The sequence below is a fragment of the Anarhichas minor genome, unplaced genomic scaffold (genome assembly GCF_050575085.1).
Source record: "Anarhichas minor isolate MPS153535 unplaced genomic scaffold, ASM5057508v1 ptg000001l, whole genome shotgun sequence".
Classification (NCBI taxonomy): domain Eukaryota; kingdom Metazoa; phylum Chordata; class Actinopteri; order Perciformes; family Anarhichadidae; genus Anarhichas; species Anarhichas minor.
In genome coordinates, this window is record NW_027466447.1 from 2,951,732 (window position 1) to 2,969,799 (window position 18,068).

An 18,068-nucleotide genomic window follows, 5' to 3' on the forward strand; every position below is an offset into this window, starting at 1 on the left:
GGCTAATAATCAGGCTATTTGCTGCATGTGAGTTTGAGGGGTTCTGAGCCCGAGAGCCCCCAAATTTGGGGGCGTCGTGCTCAAGAGGTTGTACCACATATATATTTTGGTTTTCATTCCGAAAATGTTCAATGTATTAATAACTGTACTGTGAAGAAATATCAAGCTTGGTGCATTTATGCAAATCTCAATGATACGGCCTTTGTGTGCCTCCACTGCTTGTTAAAAGTAAAATATCAGTGATGGCAGACCTGCATAGCTCATCATCACACAAGAGCAGTGAAAAGCATGAAAACACACGTTTAAATGCTTCACTTGGAGTTTCTTCTGAAACAAACCGATGCATGTTAAAAGGAAGATAACAAAGAGCTTGTAGAGGCCATGTTTTTGGTCTCGTAAAGTAATGGATTAACCCCTTAGTCATTACTTTCTAAGTGCAATTAAGATCCCAATCTGAGGGAAGAGGAAAACAAAGAGGGCATTACAGGTCAGGAAAGAGGAAACACAAGTGTGTGTGTCTCTCTTTGTGTGCGCGATCACACGTCTTTAAGGACAGACTCTTTCTGCTTACATAACACTGAAAAAGCTGTGGCGCCAGTGGACTGTGTGGTAGCCGATCAGCCCGTGTTCTTCCATTGCAACCAAGCCATCCATGACTGCTGCCCCCCTGAAGGGCTTTGACCAACACGTATCGACATCTAGATACAAAGGGCTGGACATGACATGAGGAAAGCTGATCCCCTTTTGAGGGTAATGCATTGTTTACTGCAGTAGGCTTGCTTGCGCACAAAAAATCAAAGATACGGATGTCATGGAGTAACAGACATCATATAAAAGGTGGTAATCTGGGGAATCTGTATCTATCTTTATACATTTTTTTATTTATTTGCTCAATAATACCAACAACTATCTAGTTCTTCCACCATCTATTGAAAATAATACCCAAAAATGAAAATGCATCATGTCTTCATCGGAAATTTCAGCAATAGAAAATCACTAATTTGAGGCCTGCAGAATCCTGCCAAAATGAGTTAAGTGTATGAAACCATGGTTCTACACCATGCTTGGGAAAAATGCATCCACAGAGTGGCCAATGCTGATTACATTTCGTATGATCTGCCGGACAGCCTGCGAGTCAGGAGCGTAGAGGATCCGTCCCATCAGCATCGGCTTGACAGAGTTCCACACAATCTTGGTGGCAGGGTTGGACTCCAGCTCTTTCATCAGATCATTGCAGAAAGGAGCTGCAGGGAAAGGTTATGCATTACCTATTAATTAATACATTCTATTGAAAGAGAATATGGGAAGTGGATGAATAATTTTTATGCTCATCCAAATATACTATAATTATGTATCATAATTGGCAGTGTGAAGATCGGATGAATAAACTGTTTTTGAAAAAATACTAATAGTCAATCTTGAAAGAAGGAATAAAGAAAAAAGGACAAAATGTTTATTCCTATACAACATATTTCAGGAGGGGGCCACAATGATTGAGCCATAACAAGATTCAGAAATGCCCTCATCGTGATTCTACTTGATCTTTGTTTTGCATATAGCCTAACCTTACACTAAATGACCAATTCCTACTCTAACATCTGACATACTAACATACTAGTAATATATGTGTCTACTCACTGGTGCTGTTGTCGTATGTGTAGTGGCCCTGTGCCCTGTGGCTGCTGATGCCCATGAAAGCTTTGTAGTTATTGTCCTCGTACCAGTTAAAGGAGGTGACTCGGGAGAAAGCGCCCTCAGTATAGCCACATACCAGGCTGGAGGCAGTGGCCATCACCTCCCTGAAGGACAGACTGTTCTGGAAGAGAGGAGTCATGACCTGGAGAAGCTCCCTGGAGCTATTCCTCTGGTACAACTGTGGAGGGATAAGAAAGTAAAACAGAGCGTAAATAAGAAAAGATAAATGTTAAAGATGTGTTAAGAAGCAATCCCAGTGGATTGATCGATACAGAAAATAAGCAACTGTGTGGACAAAAATCTGGTTCATTGATAAAAAGCCAGTTCAAAATTATACTTTTAATTACTACAGTGCAAGGTTTTGTTCCTGATTGCAGTCTCTGATCCAACAATTCAATGTTGTGCAATGTGTCACAGCTCTGTTTAGCACCTCTGGCTGATCACAGAACACACTTGTATATTTGCATGACTACCTGTTTGCCAGATAAAGGAATACAATGTATGCATAGGAATGGGGACAAAGACAGGGGGGTCACTCTGATGCTATGCCTTTTTTTATCTACATTTTTAGATAAACTGAAGCATGACATGTTCCTTTATAAGTTATGAAAAGCCTTAACCTCACTTAATTCCTTACTACACCCCCACTTATCTGAAAAACACATCGTCACAAAGCTGAAAATGATGCTGTTGTTGTTGTTGACACTATGGAACCTTAAATACAATTATGTATATTTATTTTTGGCCTTGATCGGTCACACAGTTTCACGTCGTCTGTCTCTGCTATAGACAGTCTGTGGTCAAGACAAAGACAAGTGTCGTGCCAACAGGATGTCAGACTGTCAGCTACACTAACTATCCCATGGAAACATCCACAACAAACAAAACAACTTTTATAGACACACCCACTGAATGTTTAAAATTACGAGTACACCACAACTTATATGGATACAACTGCACATATATATACTGTATATATATATATATATATACACACACAAACAGATCCCTCAATCACCTTTGACGTTTAACCTTTTCCATGTATAGAGGCTTCACCTGTTCTTGCAGCCACAGTTGTTTCCATCGGGATGGTCCCATAATGATGATGTATCTGTTTTTTTAGGCTTATCAGGCCTTTTCTGGATTTAGCCTTCCTATTACGCACTAAATGATATCCCCCTACTGTCTGTTTGCACATGAAAAGGCAGGCAGGGGAAGCAACTGTTTCCTGACAGCTAAAATTAGCAGGCGGTGAACTTAGGCCCTGTCCACACTACTCCGTTTTTACTCCGTATTTGCTACGTTTACACTGAGCGGCCACACTACGCCGGAGTTTTGGAGCACCCTAAACGGAGGAATCTGAAAACTCCGCCGAGGTTGGAGGTATTTGAGAACTCCGGGGTTGCGTTTGCGTGTGGACGGTCGGATACGGATGTGCTTAGAAAAAATTACGCCCACACCCGTGTTCGCTACTGGATTGGTTCTTGGCAACCATGATGTCTCCGTCCCTGATTCGTCACACTCACTATCACGTGACCCATACCCGGAAGAAAACAAACTGGGCTACCAGCGATTCATTTCAACATGGATAACTAATTGCAAGCGTTGCTGCTAGCACAACAGCTACATGATGTTGCTGCTAGCACAACAGCTAGCAGCAGCTAGCAGCTGTTGTGCAGTAAAAGTCTGCATTTCTGTGGAGGAAGCAGCTGTTATTGGAGTGATTAGCGAGCGGCGTGACCGGCATCAGCCCTATGGAGCAGCTCGTTGTTTTTAGATTCTAATGAGAAGACACGCTGCACTAACGTTTTACTTCTTCCGTTTGGTAGCCTTGAGAGACCTTAGTCTGTAAGTATGTCTTTATGAAGCATGAAAAGATGTACGTAGATATATTCTATTCGCGTGTTTAGTATAACATTTGTGTTGTATTAAATGCAAATCGCGGTTAGCATTTCTCCATTGGCGGTAATGTTAAAATTAGCTTAGAAGCTAGCTAGGCGGACATGTTACATGCTGGCTATATCATGGATTGTTGTTTTGTATTCATGTATGTGTATAGGGACAGTTTGTAAAGCCATATTTCATATTGTGTTTCCACAGTTTTACAAATAAGAAAGATTCACACTGAAGTCTTGAAACTCTTCTATGGATTCCATGGTCTTTATTTCACGGATCTACTGTTAGCTATCTGCTAAGCTTTCCTGCACGAAGCAAGAGCAGAATAGAGTGAGAGACGTGTGTTGACCACATTTATGGACCCATATTCTAGTAAACGTTTACGTGTAAGTGTTGATTTTAAAGTAAATTTGATGTGAGAGAGAGATAGACCCGCAGCGCTGTAACTACGTCTGAAAAATAAAACTTCTAAAACTTTCCACGAACTGTGTCTGTTTGAGTTTATAGAGGGAGATTTTAGAGGAAGATCTTAAGTATCAAATATAACCTTTCATTATTAAAGACTACTTTATTACTCTGTCGTATTTTTTTTTTTTTTTAACTAAGCAACCAATCCACTTCCTGTTTACACCGTCACGCGCATGCCCAGTGTACGTTAATGGTCACATGCTGTCCGCCTTCGAAGGCTGCAGTGTGGACGCAGATCAACTCGAGAATGATGCTGAAACTCCCGTGTGGACGGAGATCGTTTCTATTTGACAAATCTGCATCCAAGGAGAAATGGAGTAATGTGGGCAGGGCCTTAGAATGGTGCTAGACTGAACCATGCCTTACCTCTCGCAGTTTGTCCGAGACAGCAGAGACGACCTGTACCCAGATTTGAATTTCAATGCCTTCAGAGTGATTATCCAGCACAAGAGGAAGCTGAAGAGAAACACAAATGCATTATTTTAATATGAGTACTTTTCTGTTTCTCAAAAGTACTAATTTCTCCTAAACACAATTTCTTCCTGACACAGAGGAAGTTACTAATATCCTGCCTCCTTGGCGTCACTTTGTTTGTTTTCAAGATCAAACAGGAAAGGATGATACCGGCCCTTGATGACAGACGATTTGCAGTCTAAAGTATTCGGATACATAGTGTTATTAAAATGAAGTTCTGTCTTGTAAATCAATTGAAACTGATGCAGTGAAGAGACATATTTATCTAAGTGCCGATCTTGTTTCTTCTATGTCAAATATCATAAATATTTGTCATGATTGATGTCAAAACACTTTTTTATAATAAACGGATTTATACACAAACTATTTTATTAGAATAGGTGAAATTAGGTGATGAAATATGTCGTGACCTAAACATGTTTTAGTGGACCAGAGAAAAACACCCGGATCCTTCATTATTCATATGTTATATCTGCTGAGCATTGCTTTCTCTTGAGGATCTGCTGGTTTGCCCAGAGATCTTCCCGCCAACTCACAACACAATAGGCTGAAAGTTCCAGGAAGCAGCACGAGGCCAAGACACAGAGCTGCCAGAGGAGTCATCCTCCACTATTACGGGATTAAGGGATGTCTTTAGTTTTCAGTAGTATTCGCGTTATCAATATACTGAAACGTCCCTGCGGTCTGGTGTATATCAGCCAAACTAAACAAGCTCTTAAATTGAGAAGTGCCAAGCATAAGACTAAGCACTAAGGATCTTGAGTATGTGATGGCACGTCATTATGAACGCAAATTATGGATCGGTCTCTACCCTGAAAATCTGGGGTATTGAAAAGACGTCCTCGTCCGCTTGGGGAGGGGACATTGTAAACAAACTGTTTCCACAGAGAAAGCTATTGGATTTATACACTGAACACAGATCACCCATATAGATTTAACGAGGAAATACATTTATATTGGGATAGAAGATGGCATTGTATGATGGCAAAATGCATTTTAGCCTTTCGCTGCTGTAGCAGAAGACAGAGACAGACAGAAGACTAAACATATTTGACCCAGTCCCATGTGATTGTGCCTGGATGAAGCTGAGGCAGAGGTCAGCCATTGTTGCTGTCTGTCTCATTGTGGCATGTGTTTACTTAAAGTGCCCTGTGATTACTAAAGAGAGGAGTGTCTCTTCACTAAGTTAATTACAGACAGAAGCCCCGTCTGCCTGCTCAGCTTATGCTCACGGCTGTTTCATATCACCCGTACCTGTTTGAAGCATGTTGGCAGAACTTCAGCACAGTCTTAATTAAGCCACTTGATGATGTGATAAGGTCTTCACGGCAATGTATTCTACTAAGTGATGTTAATTCAATCATTTTTTTAATGTTTGAAGATTGAAATCACAGGTAAACAACTGAGTTTGACCTGCACTCAGTCCCTAAATTATTATTGCTATTAATATTTCGATAGATAGAAGTTTTTTCATTTTAAGTTTCCACATAGTATTTTTTATTTGTAGTAAGATTATGATTGTGTATTTTACTTTTTATATTGTTATAACCACTTTGCATATAATCCTTTCGATACAATAACCTGCAGCATGTTAATGCAGGGTGATATCAATATTTTAAATATTCTAGCCTTTTTGAAATATTAAAATAGTGTCACTTGAAATGCATATTTCATGCTTATCTACACATTTGGGTTCTTGTATTGCAAAGTTCTTTGACATTCCTGGAGCATAGTAGACTTTATTTACTTAATAGGCATGCCAACTTGCATTTCTCTGAGAACTATTTGTCCCACCCTGTGAGTCAGAGTCCTTATACAAATATTACCAGCTGTTTATCAACTGGGACTCCTGAACATAATTGCAGTATGATAGGCCTGTGTGGACTTGTTAGGTTTCGTTTCAGGAGTGATTTGACCTCAAACTGCCAGTGTGAAGTCAGACATAAACTAAACTAATCCCTGAATGTACTAAATATGACCGACATTTTCTGATACGGCGTTAAAGCTGTGTGGCAAAGCAATAAGGGATATCGTTAAATTATGATGACTCTAAAATAGTAGGTGTACATCTTTAAAACCGTTGCTTTAAAATGCGGACTATAAAAATATTATGTTGTCAATCAGGAATCTAAACAGTTTTCCTATTTTACATGATGCATTTTCAATTTCCAACATGGGGATGTGATTTATATTCATGGCTCTGCTCCATCACTTAAAAAACAAATACTCCATTAACTTGTCATCAAGATTAATTCATAAATTAGACACATAAGTTCACGCTTACATGGCACTGCTTGATAACTATTTTGCAAATGTCATATTCTGCCCAATACTATATTGCCTTATGACAGCTTAACCTCAAGTCATTCAGCCAGCAGTTGGCTCAGTCTTCGGTGAATAGCCATTGAAAATCTTTGCAAATAAGCTAAAAAACATGGCAACAGCCCAGATGGGACCCGTCCAACCACAGCTCTATACTGGCCCTATTGATTCATAAACTAAATGGATAACCAAGACCATGGTGGATGGCTGTGACTGGTGTGAGCAGTGTGTAAATGTGGAAAAAGGGCTCCCAATTAAATTTTGGCAGAATTGAGTTTTTGATTGTACAGCTATTTTTCAGAGTTAGTAAAAATGGTAAACCAATAAATAACGGTATGTAGCTTTTAGCAATAAGCCTTGGCACATAATATATTTTGGTATCACAGCCAACACTGACCAGTCTGAAGAGCTTGAAAAAGTCAACATTAGCATAGAATTTGTCCTCAATGATCTGTAGCCGTTGCGGGGTAAGGATGCACATGGCATTGCGAACAGCGTAGAGCCCTCGGCGGCTGGGGAAGAGGAGGAATCGCTCCAGCAGGGTCAGGCTGCAGGCAATGTCCTTTAAATGCAAGGCTGGAACCCCAAAGACAAACTGCAAAAAAGTTGTAAGTGGACAGGAGACGTGCGTTAGTTTACTTTGCAAGGACTGAAGCATATAATTCTGAAACAAAGAGGACAGCACATGGGTGTTCAACATGGCATATTAAATTTATACAGAACAGCTTGAGACAGCATTACTGACACCATTGAATCAGGGAGCACATGATCCCAGAGGCACTACAAAGGGAGCAAGTCTTTACTTGTAGAAGACTTTCTAGTCATAAGAATTGTCTATAGTGTGGTGTGTAAGATAAAATGTTAGGTTAAGGCTGGCAGATGGTGACAATCTTCTCTTCATCAGTTGTGTTTCCAACACTACACGAATGTTTCAAAATAATGTTGACACATGTATCCTGAGTTACCGAACCCTGTCGTGCGTGTGCGTGCCTGTGTACCTGTTCAGGCCTGATTTGGGCATTGACTAGCTGATACACTACAGACTCTGTCAGAGGAATGTCTCTAAGCAGGAATGATGTCAGAGTCTCATCGTCCTTCAGGATAGTCTCCACCTTTACTCCTCGGCCTACAAAGAGAGACAGAGGGAGTTCATGTGAATGAAAATGCTCCAATTCGAATGACAGGAGACCAGTCACTACTATAAGAATTTACCCAAACTCTTGTTGTCTGTGCTCGACAAAAGCAAACTCTATTATCAGGCAGTGGATACTGGATAACTTGAAAAAAATCTGGATAGTTAGTGCCACAAATTTTGGGCAAGTTTTGACAAATCTGTTGTATTACAAGGTTACAACATAGGATGAGGACACTCTACCTCTGCACCGCCTCATTATTCAGTAGCCTGTCTGTGCATGAATAAACTTTGCTCTGTGATGCAAAGTGCTGGCGTGGCCTGCATCCAGGTTCAGCCCTATATAGACTTGTAGTTTCTACAAGACTCTAGTTTCTGTTGAAGTTTTCATTCACCCACTTGAAACCACAAAGAAGCCAGAAAGGGAGAGGAAATAGGGGTGAATATTTATTTCAAACGCCCTGAAGAATTTTGAAACTGTACCTGGATACACTTTTTAAAGTCCTGTTCCTATCCAAGAGATGGTGGGACAAAATTACCTGACAGACCAGTGACAACCAACATGACAAAGGACAAAATTATACCTTCTCTGTTGATGATAACTACTTGTTTTTGTGGTGAGCTTGCGCACCCCAAGTGAAAATGTGTCACGCACTGATCACTAAAACAAAAGTCCCTTTACTGTCATTTGTACACTTTGATTCTTATGTGGATTAAACAAACAAGATAAAACATGTTAATTAGTGAACTTACCAGGTGCTGGCCGGCTAGCTGTTTCCCCCTGCTTCCAGTCTTTGTGCTAAGCTAAGCTTCATATTTACGGGACAGAGTGGTTATTGTTACTGTCATCCAACTCTCTGCCAGAAAGCAAATAAGTGTACTTCCAAAAAAATCTATTTCTTTAACAATATCCAAAGTGCCATCACTGGCCATCAGACAGCATGCCTTTCTTTAGGGATAGATAACTATGGGGAATATAACAATAGACGCATGGACAAAGGTGCATGTACAAATAAATTGAACATGTACACCCACACACACACCTGCTCACAATCAGGGGCCTTGCACATAAAACACACATGTTCTTATGAGTCTTTTTTCAACAGTTACATAACTTGGTTCTCAACCAAATTCAATTTTCCTTCCTGGGCCTCATGGGAACTTGTGTGGAATGTGGATCCATATCTCTGTTAGTCCATCTACATATTTCTCTGTGAGAGTGGCAGCATAGGGAGCAACCAGACGCAATCATTCACAGGCTGGAATGCACTCAGCCTCATTCCAATCCCATCATAAAGGTTTATTTTGCTGGGAAACATACTGTATGTAGACAGTGTAGATGTATATATGATGTATATATGATATGTTGACATGAACAGAATTGTTTGCATCTGTGTTTTTTCATGGTGAGAGGAGCGTGGATAGAGGGCGCGTGAATTGCTTTCCCACCAAATAAACAACACACTGGTGGTGAAAGTAAGCAGCTTACATTCTGGACCTTTCTTTAACCCATGTTATGTGATTCTGCTACAGGCTTCACAGCTATGACTGATGGGAAAATATGTATGTAGACTGTGATGCTGCTTTTGACCAGATGATGCTTCCATGACTTGACATTTATTGTCCATTCTCCTCACCAGTAGCCCACTAAAAAACCGTATACGTTTTATGATATCAAAGCCAAACTCTTCATATGTTCTTCCAGGAGCAGGAGACTAAGAATGGCTTGCAATGCTGAGTCATGCTGTAAATTAAGATTTATACGAACTTCCAACTGAAAAAAACCTTACTGGGTAATCCAGAAGTCACATCTGCTCCAGTGAAACAACTAACCAGAATGACCTTGGGTTTACCTCTACAGACAATGATCTTTTTGCAATTTGTTGATGAAAGGCTGGAACACTGACCTGAGATCTGTTCAGGATGGGTGCGCAGGGTGTCCATGAAGTTACTCATAGCATTCAGTTCTTTCCAGAGGCGCCCGAGCTGCCGAAACTCTGGGTCACTAAAAAGAAGCTCCTGGGCATCCGCGTAGAAACGAGCCAATCTGAGGTCAATAACAAATCACCCACATTATTCTTGTTGGACAGCAGATTAACAGCATATCATATATGATTGTATGCACACACAGATGCTTTGAAACAACTAGATCATAATCCAGAGACATTTAAACATATTCTCATTGACTTAATTACATAATTCTGCCCTTTCATCTCAGATCAAATGTTGTATAGGAATTCAACACCTCCGGTTTAAAACAACCTCCCTCTACCAGCCCAGGGTGACGCTTACATGGAGTTGTTGTAGTTGGACACCAGGCCGGGAGATTCACCCCGGGTGGGGTATTGAAAACAAGGGTTGTTGGCATTACAGAAGATTCCCTGGATCCATGGCAGGACACCTGTGGAGGGCATGGCCTTGTTGGGGAAGTGGCCTGGGTTAGAGGAGGTAGTGTTGGCTTTCAGTCATTTACACAAGTAATTTATGAATATTTGTGAATAAGACTTCAAATATTTTTATTTTCTGGTAAAAAGACGTTTACATACATTCATGTTGACGGTAGAGTGGATTCACTCGTCTTAGCCACACTAGCCCCATGAACAGCATAACAGGCCACATAATCTCCATGAAGAAACGCATCTGGTCGGAGAGTACAACATAAACTTTGTAAAACTGCATATTTTTCTAAATGTTGTTTGAAGGTAGTCAAACAGAAGTTTAAGTGTTTGTTGGATGAAAAATAGCAAAAAAATTGACCTGGACAATGGATATATCTAGGCCTATAGTTTAATGATTAGTAAACTGGTGTAATAGGCCAATAATGCTCCAGCACTAAGAAATAGCTGAAAAAATAAAACACGCTCAGATGAGTAGCTACAATAGAAAGTACGCTACATGATATGATGAAAAGCAACAAAATGAATTGATAGTTATTTAATATATCACCACAGTAATGTGTAGGTCTATAAGATATTTTCACGTCACATACATTTTGGAAGCCAAATATTTCTAATGTCAGTTTTCGTTTTAAGCATAAAAGACACATTAAAAAGGATTTGTGGCCTTTAAAACATATCTAAGAAGTAATTCCTATAGTTCAAGCATTTCAGCTGCAACCCCCAGAGGGATAAATGGAGTGTATAATTGATGGTGGAGTGGATTTTACCCTCTGCCTCCTGCGGATGGTCCAGTTCTTCCACAGCAGGAGTTTGACCTCTCTTCCTGCCCCCATGGTACCTCTTTTTCTACCCCCTCAGGGGCTGCCACCGGCCAACAAACCTGTATTCAACCAGTCCACATTACTCTTACGAGCTTAATGAAGCTACCTCAAGTTCTAGAAAAACATTTATGACTTAAAAAATGATTTGTATTTGGAAAGCTAGATTTTGTGGATGAAGTCCTGTGTCCGTCCATTCGTCCTGCGAGTGCGCCATGCTAGCAAAAGCTCTGCAAAAGCTCTGTAATGAGGTCAATGAGCTCAAGACACTTCACATGGTCAGCATAACAAGAATAGACCTTTCTATTGCTCTAAACGTCCTCTCAGCACTATTCATGGTTAAAGTCACTACACTGAATATCGCACATTCCCGGTACATGTAACAAAATTAACTTTAATCTCGGTCAGGAACAACTATTGTTCAATGTTATGGCTACCACATTACTAATTAAATATACATTGAATAAATCCCAACGCATGGCTATAGCCCAGAATGACATAGCACTTACCTCAGAGGAACACTTGCACCGTAGAGCGATACCCAATACATAAAGCGTAACACCGCATATTCTACCGAGTGCTCCTTAGGGTTGCTACACACCTAGAATCTAGACCTTGTGAATAGTTAAGCAGATTGATTTTAATCTTCTCTCTCAGTGCTGGGAGACTACAAGCAGATGAGAGTATTAGCAGAGGCCTACATGACCTAACCACCTGGCCTACGTTATACTGCATAATCCCACTTGTTAATAATAATCCCCCAACTGGTAAACAATTAATATGCAACTTTTAATTGTAATTTAACAAATATTAGCATCTCTCTAGATCCACAGGCTGCCATGCGGCTTGGTAAATCAATCAGTTTACTGTATAACATACAATACGATTGCCTAACTTCGAGTAATCATGGAATTAATTCTTCTTGGTTAAAAAAAATTGCTGCAAATTTTACATTTCTGAAGGAAAAAGACAGACTATCATGGAATTTTTCAGATATATTTTAATAAGTTACAAAAGGGTGTTTCGTGTACCTGCTTTTTTTTTTATTTTTTTACACTGAACCTTTCAACATTCTGTCAACCTTGTACATTACCATGAAAAACAGATACCATTTAAATAAATGATGCACTTCCTGTTACAGAGAAGCTGTAAGGTTTAGGTTACTGATAAAACTAATTCAGTTGTAAAAAGAAAAAAACAGCTTTGGCTATTAAGAAATGTAAAAGTGATATCAAAATAAGAACGATAATACCATTATACAATCCAGTGGCATTTCTAAAAGCTTTTCAGATCAGTGTATGTTGACACCATACAAGTTCAACAGTATAAAAACAAGTGGATGTATACCCTTTGCAACTGGTGCTTCATAACATTACCAAATGTCAATGCAGATACCCAGTACAGCATTTAACAAAGGTCATTATATTGCTTTATACACAAGCTATTTGCAACATTATTAATTACAACCGAAATGTAACAGTTCAAAAAACATTCTGACTCCAAGTAGGTAGAAACATTACTCAGAGAGAGATTTGTGGAAGAGTGTTGATAAGTGCACCAAACCTTTTTTCAGTGTTGTGGCTACATGCACTATTGTAACAATTCATAAAAAACATAGATTTTTTTTTTTTTGGTATATAAACATACATAGTGAGCCTGTAAGGACTTGGTACAAAATATTCAAATAAAAATGTAATTGCACAGTTTAAATTTTTTTTAAAATAAATATTCTGACCAGGTGCCAGAGTATACTGGGCAAGGGATTGGTAAATGAAATATGTGAATCATGTTAAAGAATATACAGCATTTTAAGTGCATCTTGTCTGTTGAGAACCGAAGGTACATTTAATTGTCCCAACGGTGTCCACCATCAAAGCGCATCTGGAAATTGCAAAGTCAATTGCAGATGTTTGTTACTCTTTGTATATTAGAATATGGCACACATTGTTCATGTTGGAGCAGTGTTTTTTTTTTTATCTCTGATGACTCACACAAAATGAGCCTCTCGACGTTCTACCTCTTGGAGGCGCCTGGGCCTTAGTCTCTGGTACACTGGTTTGGCCTGGTCCGGGCTCAGTTCCTCAGGGCTAGAGCTGGGAGACTGTGACATGGCTCCCTGCTCGGCCTCATCGTCTTCCTCAAGAGGCTCATCTACAGACACCTCTATCTCAATCCCCAACTCCTCCTCCTCCTCATCATCATCATCTTCCTCCTCCTCCTCATCTTCTTCCTCTGCACTGTTAGCTAATGCACAGTTCTGCAGCTCTTTAACTTTGCTCCCCGACGGGGGCTTGTAGAAGGTCCCTGGGGGGGGCTGTAGAGTTCTGGGAGCCCTGAAAGCTGTTGCGGCAGGATTGTACTTGATTACATTGTCCTCCCTTCTTAAAGTCCTGCTAGGTCGCACTGCAACAGTGTAAGGCCTGTTAGGGAAGATGGTGCTAATGCTCCCAGTAGTTCCAAGGGAGAAAGATGATGAAGATACGGGTACAGAAGGCGATACGTTGCTGGCATCCACTGCTGTACTCTCTGTGGGAGAACTGGCGACAATTCTGACAGTCCTGGAAGCAACATCATGCTTGTACTGTTTGTCCCAAGTTCTGCGTAACGTCTGGGTGTCAATAAACGTACCCCGGTAATGTGTACCCGCTCGCAATTTTGTATTCTCAGTTTCGTCCACCTCTTCAATGGATTGGTCGAAACTACCTCCCTTCCTGTCATCTTGGTCGGTGCTGTTCCGCGTGTTATTCTCGTCTACTTGGCCTCGGTTGAGTATCCGTTCAGCCGGCAGGCTCACTGGCCGGGAGGAGAGTTTGTTGCGAGGGTGTCGAAGCTGGACCCTGGCGACGACGCTATGCTGAGAACGACAGAGGCCAGGTTTCGGGACCTCTGGGACGCCTGATGACAAAACCCCATTGAAGGCCTCAAAATCCACTTCATCAACTTTGAATAGAGAGATCAACAATAGGTTAAACATTAACATATCAAGTAAAATGCTGTGGACATATAGACAATATCCAGCAGCCAGTGTCAAAAAATAGAATTATTGGGTTACCTATCTTTGTAACAATACTGACCAGGTTCAAAGTCGCTTCCATTGAGGCGGGGCATGGTCTTCTGAACCTCAGACAATAAGTGGGAGGAAGGAATTATCGAGGATTGCCTCTTATACACCTTAGAGCTCTGCTGTAATGGTAAGACAGACAAGAATAAGGACAGAAAACAAAGCGTTAATCTATCATTTAATGTTTAAAGACAAATTGACAAATGTGCTGTATATGATATTGATGTTGAAACATGCTACACGCACAAAAACAAATTACCTCCTTAATGTCTCCCAGCGACTTTGAGTGCCTGCTCAGCTGCTGCTCCTTCTCCTGGTGGGCGGGGCGGGGTTGAGCGTCAGCCTCTGTAGGCGAGGTGCGACTCAGTGGACTGAGGGGGGTGTCAAAGATCATCTGGTAGTGTCTGATCAGAAGTTCAACAACGAGCGACTGATACGGGTAGTCCACCAGTGAGGAGAGGGAGACTTCGGCGTCCGCCTGCCTTGGTTTGATCAGGGTTGGGCCAAAGATGATACCCAGGTTGCTGGCTGTCATCTTATTCTCCTCCGATTGCTCCGTCACCCTGGAGAGAGGACGGGATATTGCTTTCACATTATATTTTTTAAATCCTGACCTGTCCAAAGTCATCTTTTCTCTATTGAATGGCTTATTACATATTGAGATCTTTAAGCATAAAATTCACATCCTTACTTGTAAAATGACCGATTAAATAAATGCATTTATCAAAAACGTGATTTATGGGTTATTTGACTGAGGCTGCTGTACCGATGCAGATGCTCAATCAGGAACTGCAGTGTCTTGTAATGAACTGGTGGCAGCTGCCTCAGTAGGTCCTTGATCTTGAAGAGGACCCGGTTGAGGTCCACGCTGACCTGGGCCGGGGTCACTGGGGTGGGACTGAGTCTTAAAGCTTCCAGTTCCTCCACAATGATACTCTGACTTTCCTTGGCCAGGCCGATGAAGTCGTTATAATATCGGAACAGGATGAGCGGCTCTGGAAGCTGCAGAGGAAAGTATGAGAGGAAGAAAAACAACAGATAAATAAATGAAACAAGGAAGTTAATTATAAACAGAGACAATTGAATCATTTGAGTAAATAGACAAGTGGGACAGAATTAGAAAAGAGATAAGCAATTGGGGGATGAGAGGGGGAGTTATGTACCAAAAATAAATACAGACAAATAAACACCACTGCAGTGGTTTTGTTCTAAAGCACACATTTAACCAACTCGTATCCTCATTTGGATGACCCTCTTTGTGGGTGTAAGTAAATTTACAATACCCCAATATTTATTATGCGAAGGATAAGTTTTCAAAAGCAGCCCACCTGTCTCAGATAGAGTTTGAGTACGTTGCTGATGTCGTGGGGATAAAGTTCGGAGAGCTCCACCAGGTCCTTTCCATTCTCAAAGGCCTGGCAAAGTTTCTCTACCCGAGACTTGGCACCATTCACTCGGTAGATACCCTTCACAGCACAAAAACAAAAGTCATTCAACGCAGGAAAATTAGATGAAATTTTTAAGGATCACCACGGCACAACTGGGTTATCACTGCGGCTTATTATTAATACGATACACTGTACATTATTCAGTTTATGGATTTACAGCAAATGGGAGCAAACTTCAGGTTTAAGAATGCAATGTGGGTCAAAGAATTATACAAAATAATTTGAATTGAGGACGAATTTTCAGTTTTAACAAGGAAGCTCATTAGCATTCATTTGGTGCAAACAGCAATCTGGTGCCAGGATTTGCAAATGTAACTAGTACGTCATTATTCCTTAGAAAACAACATTCATCTTGAAACATTATAATAATCATTGACATTAACACTGGCAGCCTCTATCGGCCCAACCACTGCATTAAATACATTTGTCACAGTATCCTTTTCAGGGAAGCCAAAGAGAAACCATTAGAAGAAGCAACATCCTAACAACAGGATATTAACAGTGAACAACATCATCACACGTTATTATCGCTCATATTTTACTGAAACTACCTTTAGGTTGAGAGCTCGGTTCTCAATTTCTGATGTACACTTCCTTATGATGAAGGGGATGCAGTCCCGACTGTTCTTAGCTGCCTGAGTGAAGTCAATGCCGAAGAGATGGAGCTTCCCCTGGAGCTTCTTATGGCCGCACTGGATGGCCAGGGTTTCCAGACACTTCTTATGGCAGGCTAAGGAACACTGCAAACATGTTGAAAAGTATCTTGGTTATAAAAGTGAAAGACTTTTTCACACTGCTGACTGGCAGAGATGAAAATAGACGGTGGAACTGAAGTTTGATCATTATAGTAGCAAAAGCAATAGGATAAAACCAGGATAAAGTTTTAAGTTAATAGTTACACAACCATATCTACTCTTTATAGCTTGGGTACAAAGATGTGCACTCAAAAGTAGTTTCGTTGTGAACTACGCCTTAAAATGAAGACAAGGAAAGCTTAATGTCTGGTAACCAATTGAACCAATGCCATAAGAATTCCAAAAAACTGCAGAGCCATATTCTTACGTCTTGTCAATGTGTCTACCACCATTACATAACCCATTTTTAAAAAAAAAGACGTTTCCAGTAACCGTTCTGTTATGGTCTTTTGTATCATCAGTGTATCTTGTAAATATGGAAAGAAACTGGATCTAAAATAAACAGGGGGGCACAGGGGAGATGGAGACGACCCCTTTCGAAAAGGAACAAAAAGTCTTCAGTTTCCACTGCCCCGACCCCGACTGAGACCAGTTGGTGGATTTGGTCTCTGAGGAGAGCCTGTAGCCACTTTCAAATGTTTCCCTTTATTCATAAGTTTTGATGAGGGACGAGGTGGTCTTGCTCTTTTGTTTTTGTTTGATTTTTGCTCACCATGAGTGATAAAGACGCCATTGTGAAACTTTGGCAATGTTCATGTTGAACTTGAAATACTCTGAATGACTCACTACATTTAGTGACGGTCCAAATAGGGGCTCATGGTTGGTGTTTTGTTCCCTTAGTTCTAAAACAAAAACCAAAAGAAAAAAAAAAAAACAAGGTTACCTCCTCACACTCTGCTCCATGAAACACCACCAGGCCATCGCACTCTCGACACTTGGATGGCGCTCGAAGCTTCCTCAGCTTGTGGGTTTGAGCCGCCTTGGACATCTGGGTGTTTCTAAAGGGACCTGGGGAGCTGGCTGTTTCGATTGCCATTTCACTCAAACCTGCAGAGTGGAGGGAGAGAAAGAACAATTCATTAGAAGCCAAGTTCCTTTCTTCTCGTATTTAGTGTATGAACACATTTAAATCCCACTGAGAAAGTTTCCAGTTTTCCGTTTGACTCACCGTTATCAGAGGGTGAAGGAGGCTCTCTATCATCCAGGTCATCAGCAGACGACATGGTGCCGGTGGAGGGGGTTCTGGGTAATCTCCTCTTGAAGTCTCCTGAGCAGTAAGGCAGGACACACCAGTAAGTCACCATCTCCACTGTTATATAAAGACAATTCTACTTGTTTCTGTCTCATGTGGTCTACGGCGCAGTGGTGGGACTGGGAGTGAGAACTCCTGAGAGCTGGACTGGGACAACTTTCCTGAATTTAAAGTGCCAAGAGAAAAGGCGTGGTCAACTTCATGTTGTTGATAATCAATTTACCAGTAGGGGATGGTTGGCGATTCACACCTCCATGGATTGGTCAGTCATTTCCAATAGGCTCCATTTGAATAATGTGGTTGATTTTCTAATGAGCCCAATAAGAAGGCCCATCAGGGATTCTTGATGTATTGCTAATTTATTCATTTAATATTTAATCAGTGGAATTTGTGTATCTTTAAGTGTCA

General features: G+C 40.8%; 2 protein-coding genes across 2 annotated transcripts in view; both read right to left on the bottom strand.

Moving 5' to 3' along the window:
* Positions 1 to 11,219, bottom strand: part of abca4a (ATP-binding cassette, sub-family A (ABC1), member 4a) — a 34,515-nt gene extending 23,296 nt beyond the window's left edge. Inside the window, exons 1-9 of the mRNA XM_076089253.1 lie at positions 11,154 to 11,219; positions 10,534 to 10,627; positions 10,280 to 10,421; positions 9,895 to 10,034; positions 7,854 to 7,981; positions 7,253 to 7,450; positions 4,426 to 4,515; positions 1,639 to 1,873; positions 1,105 to 1,244 (exon numbers count right to left, since the gene is read on the bottom strand). Of these exons, the coding sequence (XP_075945368.1) occupies positions 1,105 to 1,244; positions 1,639 to 1,873; positions 4,426 to 4,515; positions 7,253 to 7,450; positions 7,854 to 7,981; positions 9,895 to 10,034; positions 10,280 to 10,421; positions 10,534 to 10,627; positions 11,154 to 11,219 (1,233 nt within the window). The remainder of the gene's footprint in view (positions 1 to 1,104; positions 1,245 to 1,638; positions 1,874 to 4,425; positions 4,516 to 7,252; positions 7,451 to 7,853; positions 7,982 to 9,894; positions 10,035 to 10,279; positions 10,422 to 10,533; positions 10,628 to 11,153) is intronic.
* Positions 11,220 to 12,965: 1,746 nt separating this feature from the next.
* The window catches only part of arhgap29a (Rho GTPase activating protein 29a), a 31,793-nt gene continuing 26,690 nt past the window's right edge, over positions 12,966 to 18,068 (bottom strand). The window contains exons 15-22 of the mRNA XM_076099809.1: positions 17,577 to 17,675; positions 17,292 to 17,455; positions 16,265 to 16,453; positions 15,594 to 15,731; positions 15,032 to 15,267; positions 14,525 to 14,828; positions 14,279 to 14,387; positions 12,966 to 14,144 (exon numbers count right to left, since the gene is read on the bottom strand). Of these exons, the coding sequence (XP_075955924.1) occupies positions 13,192 to 14,144; positions 14,279 to 14,387; positions 14,525 to 14,828; positions 15,032 to 15,267; positions 15,594 to 15,731; positions 16,265 to 16,453; positions 17,292 to 17,455; positions 17,577 to 17,675 (2,192 nt within the window). The 3' untranslated portion in view covers positions 12,966 to 13,191. The remainder of the gene's footprint in view (positions 14,145 to 14,278; positions 14,388 to 14,524; positions 14,829 to 15,031; positions 15,268 to 15,593; positions 15,732 to 16,264; positions 16,454 to 17,291; positions 17,456 to 17,576; positions 17,676 to 18,068) is intronic.